Source organism: Canis lupus, chromosome 1 (assembly GCF_003254725.2).
Source record: "Canis lupus dingo isolate Sandy chromosome 1, ASM325472v2, whole genome shotgun sequence".
Lineage (NCBI taxonomy): Eukaryota > Metazoa > Chordata > Mammalia > Carnivora > Canidae > Canis > Canis lupus.
The window spans coordinates 34,593,702-34,599,291 of record NC_064243.1 but is presented as its reverse complement, the minus strand read 5'-3'; the positions used below and the strand labels follow the sequence as shown (position 1 = coordinate 34,599,291).

At 38.8% G+C, this 5,590-nt stretch overlaps 1 protein-coding gene across 1 annotated transcript; it reads right to left on the bottom strand.

Annotated features, from left to right (window-relative positions):
• Positions 1 to 2,442: 2,442 nt before the first annotated feature.
• Positions 2,443 to 5,242, bottom strand: LOC112643781 (DDT domain-containing protein DDB_G0282237-like). The gene is made up of 3 exons (XM_049111068.1): positions 5,036 to 5,242; positions 4,209 to 4,302; positions 2,443 to 2,880 (listed from the first exon to the last, which is right to left on the bottom strand). The coding sequence occupies exons 2-3, from the start codon at positions 4,243 to 4,245 to the stop codon at positions 2,639 to 2,641; spliced, it is 279 nt and encodes a 92-aa protein (XP_048967025.1). The 5' UTR covers positions 4,246 to 4,302; positions 5,036 to 5,242; the 3' UTR covers positions 2,443 to 2,638.
• Between the last annotated feature and the right edge of the window lie 348 nt (positions 5,243 to 5,590).

Genomic DNA, 5,590 nt, shown 5'->3' with positions numbered 1-5,590 from the left:
TCTCTAGGAAATAATCTCCCTGTCTTTGTGCCACTCTCATTTCCCCAGAAAATTTCAACTCATTCTTTGATCTCAGCTTAGACATAATTTCTCCTGGGAAGCTCTCTGGGACTATCCAGAACTGGGATAGGTGGCCTTCCAAGATCCTCCTGTAGCTACCATACTTCTCCAGCATGGATCTATGCTGTTATTGCCAAGTTATCTGGATGAGTTCCTCACTAGTTTGACTGTGGAAGTGCAGGGCTATGTCTGGCTTATACTCCAGTTATATCTCTCTACATAAGACTATGCGTGTGAATATATATATATATTTATAAAATGTGTGTATAATGTATAAAATAAGAGGACAGATATGATGAGTGACAGGTTGGATGTGTCAAAAAATGACATAGACAAAATATTTCAAAAATCCATCAAACTTACATCCTGTCTTATATTTCACATCCTTAATAAACCTCCACTTCTTATCTGCATAAAATGTCTGCCTAACTCCTTTCTGACTTCCTTCTTCAGAATTATTTTTTCATATTATTCTCCTACTGATAGAGTTCCTCACTTTGACAGAATCAGTGAACACAGTCTTTGGGCACAGGACATTCATTTTGCACATCCTCAGGAAATCTTGCTTTCAGATTTGTTTTGTGATTTAAAGTAAACTAGACTATGGAACTAATGTTTTTACATTATCAACTCCACATTCTATTCTTGTTGTTATTACTATTATTATTACTAATTTCACTCCTGCAAACTCTCTGATGCCTGAAGCCCATTAGGAGGTCTTAGAAATCATGATGTTCTCAGTGAGTCTGTGAAGGAAGACATTCAGGCACTAGTAGAAATAAACTGAGATAAAAGTAACAGAGTACTTCAAAATGTAAATCATCGTTTATTTATTGGCAATTTTTGATGATTTTCATCCATCTTCTGGCCCATTAGCACAGAAACTTGAGGAAGTAGGAAGTCAGATCTTCTAATTTCTTATCTTTCAAATGTTGGATGACACCTTTAATAAACCGTGCAAGAAGTAGTCAGCATTCAGTAGGAGCATGCAAGTCTAGCAGCCCCATTGGAGCCTAGCCACATAGTGAAGATGTGCTATGGCCAAAATGGCTCCACATTCTTCACCCTATTCCCTGCCCAACTTAGTTGTTCTCCCTCTACCTACCAACAAGTGCCCCCTCTCTGCCCCTCCTCCATATACTTGGCATCTCTGACTTCTTCCTTCCCATCTCAACTACAGACTCATTATATATCTCTTGCTTTCTGGTTTAGCATACTATAAAGGACAACAGACTATTCCATTTCTCTAACTGGACGTAAGAGTTATTCTGGGTCCTGTTGCCTCCTCGGTTCTGGCTCCAGAGGGACCAATGTTGGTTGTTATCCTGAAAGCTTATAATCCTTGTGAAAATGGGAACGGTGAGATGCTTGAATTTTAGTCAATGTTATGATTCTACACTTGAAAGTGTGCAGTTCTTGAACCTATCCAAGTTCTCAGGTGAGGTGTTCTCCTCTGGGATTATTGATGCAATTGAGAAACTCTGTGTTCTTCTAGACACTATCATCTCCTCTTTTTGTAATAACTATCTTGGAATGCTATGATTCCAAAATAAAAGTCATAGATAATACAATCTACATACACATAGATTCAAAAATTCAACACAATATTCAAACTAATATAAAAGATATAATAGAAAATAATTTATAATAGACTAGTATGGATTTCATCGTATAAATGCTTAGTTAGGAATGAATACTCCAGAGGATATAATAGTGAGATGTTTGTATTTAAGGACCAAATCAACTTGTGGCTACTACAAAAGCAGATAGTTAGAGGTGTGTTTTATTTGGAAACTCAAATAGTATAGGAGAGGAACTAATGTCAGAATGTGATTTTGAGAAAACAGTGGTAAAGTCCCAGCAAAACAAAATACAATCTTCCTCCTGGGAAACCTAGTGATGCTATATAAAATGGAATGAACTTCTAAACTCAGATAATATAAATAGGTTTTTGACTTATACAAAAACCTTCTGGGGCATTGACAGGTGAGATGCAAGATTTTTACTGTCTGGTCTGTCTCCTGTCTTGCAGGACATCTGACATTCCTGGATCCTTTCTTCAGATTGAGTGAAAGCCAGTAGCTTCTTTGTCATGGTGGCAACCAAAAAATATTCCTCCTCCCATTTGTAAGAGGCCACCAAGAAAACAACAGAGCACCCATTGAAAACCACTGCTCTATCCATCTGCCAGGAAGTGTGAACAGGGAGAAAGAGGGAGTGGCAGAGTGGTGGGGGTGTGAATTGACATGTATTATGTACTTTCTATGCTGAAATGTCTGGGAAGGAATTTTACATGTTTTTTTAGCTTCATCTTCAAAATCGACCCTTGAGGTAGGAAGCCTAGAGAGGCTAAATAACTTACTCCAGGTCACACAGCCAGGAAGTAATGAGCTGAGTAGAGTTTAATCCCATAGTTGGTAGCATTCTTGGCTCTCTGGCTGTACAGAAAACTAAGAAATGGCCAATATCACACCCACAGCAGGAGAGATCCCTTAATGGAAATTTCAAGGGGGTTCCCAGCTGAGCCATGCCAGATGAATGAAAGCCCAGGCCAGGCAGAGAATGCCAATCAAGCTATTCACAAGCTCCAGCTGAGTAAGGCCCTGTCCACCACTGTGTTGCCACATCTAAATTTTGGCCCAAGACCCCAGCTCTGGAACAATGCTGCTCTCTGTGGGATTTTTCTTTTCTCCTTCTCCTTCTCCTTCTCCTTCTCCTTCTCCTTCTCCTTCTCCTTCTCCTTCTCCTTCTCCTTCTCCTTCTCCTTCTCCTTCTTCTTCTTCTTCTTCTTCTTCTTCTTCTTCTTGTCATTGGTTTCCCCTGTTATAATAGGAATAATAGATGCTCATTGTAAAATGTTCATACAATGTAGAAATGTATTAAATAGGAAGTGACAATTCTGTAATCCCATTCATCAAAGATAATTGTTGCTAATCACCTGGTAGATATCCTTTGGGATTTTTCTCCTGAGCATATAAAAATATGGACATATGTCAGAGATACCGAAGGTTCACTTCCAGACTATTGCAATAAACTAAAATTTTGGTTTCCCAGTGCATGTAGAAGTTATGGTTACACTGTATTGTAGTTTTCTAAGTGTGCAATAGCATTATATCTAAAAAGAAAATATATATAACTTAATTTAAAAATGAACATGCTAATCATCCCCTGAACTCTCAGTGATTCATAATCATTGATCACAGATTACCATAATGAACATAATGATAATGAAAAAGTTGAAATACTGTAAAAATTCCTAAGATGTGACAAACCACATGAAGTGAGTAAATGCTGTTAGAAACATGGTGCTGATAGACTTGATTGATGCAGAATAGCAACAAAACAATTTGTAAATAAACAAAGTCTGGGGCACCTGGGTGGCTCAGTCAGTTAGATCCCTGACTCATGATTTCAGCTCAGGTCCTGATCTTGGGGTCATGAGATCCAGCTCTGCTTGAGCTCTGCACTGAGCATGGAGCCTGCTTGAGATTCTCTCCCTCTCCCTCTGCCCTCTCCACTCCCTCTCTCTCTATAAAAAAAAATTACAATTAAAAGATAATTAATAAATAAATAAATAAAGCATCTGTGAAACACAACAAAGTGCAATAAAATGAGGCATACTTCTAGTAATGTTAAATGAGATCACACTATACATACTGTCTCTCATGTATTATTTTAAACTAACAATATATTGTAACATTCAATCCCTGTCAATGTGTGGAAAATGATCTCTCTCCCTTGTTTCTTATGGTTGTGTAATATAGAATTGTTTTCCTACTCTTACCCTAGACCCATAAGGAGATTTTGCTTGAGGATATAAACCACAAAAAGGTGATTATTTTTTTCATTTCTGCCATCACAAACAATGGTATAATGGGCATTGTTGGGCATATATCTTATATGCAAGGGTACAAATACTCCCACAGGATACATTCTTAGAAATTGAATTGTCAAATTGCCCTCCAAAAAGCTCTACCAATGTTCAATTATACCAATGGTACATGCAACTCTCAATTCTCTACAGCAAACTCTAGTTGTTAGCTTTCCTTTTTTTTTTTTTTTTCAATTAGTTTTGGAAAAATAATGCACGTTCCTTATTTTAAATATAGATCAGCACACAAAAAAGTAAAAATCTTCTGAAACCATACCCTTTGAGAATTTCCATAGAGTTGCTTGCTGCTCCATAGAGTTGCTGACTGGTACCCTGACAAGAGATATATCCAGTGGGAACCTGTGACTTATCTGTAGAAAAGTATTGGTATCAGTACCTGTATTATTCAAGGTTCTCCAGAGCAACAGAAATTATAGGATATATGAGATATTGATAAGAGGAGATTTAATGATAGAAACTGGTTCTTGCGATTACAGAAGCCATGAAGCCCCACAATCTGCCATCTGCAAGCTGGAGAATGAGGGAAGCTAGTGTTATAATTCAGTCTGAACCTGAAGGCCTGTGAACCAGGAAAAACAATCTCCCCATCTGAGGCCAAAATCCTGAGAACTTCATCTGCTGGGGTAAAGAGTCTGAAAGCCTGAGAGCCAGGAGCTCTGATGCTGGAAGGCAGGAGAGATATGACCAATGACTTTGAGCATATGATCATTTTTAAGCTTTAGAATATTCCATTGTATATGTATCACGATTTGTTTCATAGCTTATTTAAGCAGTTCCCTACTAAAAGGCATGCAGAGTTTTCCAAAATCTTTTTGCCATGTATAAGCAATTTTGCAGTGTATTTATTTAGTATGCTCAATCAGGAAAGTTCTTTAGTGTGAACTCCTAGGATTAAGATGACTAGTGACAAAGCATACTCATTTTACATTTTGACACATACTGTCAAACAGTCCTCCTGCATACTTGTGCTTATTTTTGGGTGGTGCCTCTTTCTCCCCCATGCTGGTTAATAGTGTTGCATCCAAGTCACTTTAAACCTGGGTATGTAAGAAATGTCATTTATTTTATTTATTTAAAACAAACCTAAATTAGACTCAGAGGCCTATCCTGTTGACGTGGAAGAGGGGATTAAATTCCACCCCTAATTGGGGATCTCCCCCAGATTTGGCCCCTAGGCGAAGCCACAAGGTCTTGCAGAGTTCCTGGGGGGTTTCTTAAAACCACTCTAGGGTGGAAGAGAGCTCTAGCCTTCTGCCTGCAGGGCTACTGCAAACACCAGTGTTCCGAGGCCTCATGGTCCCTTGGTGTCTGATGATTCTGCTGTTTCCATGGCACTCTTGGGGGTCTTTAAAGACCTGTGACTCTAGTGCTGGTGATTAGTTCATCAGGGTGCTGTCCCAAGGGGCACAAATGCTGCAGCCCTCACCTCATTTGACTCACTGCCTTCGTTCTTTTCCATGTAAATCACTCTGTGTTTCCATCTCTTTCTCTCTCTTTCTGCCTTCTCCCTACTTCTCTATAAAGCCAGATGTAATCTCATCAAATAAGTTCAGATGTAGACAAACGTCAGGAAAAGCCGGGCAGATTTGGCCTGCCATAGCCAGAGAAATCCATAAAATAAGGGAATAGAAAGGCTGG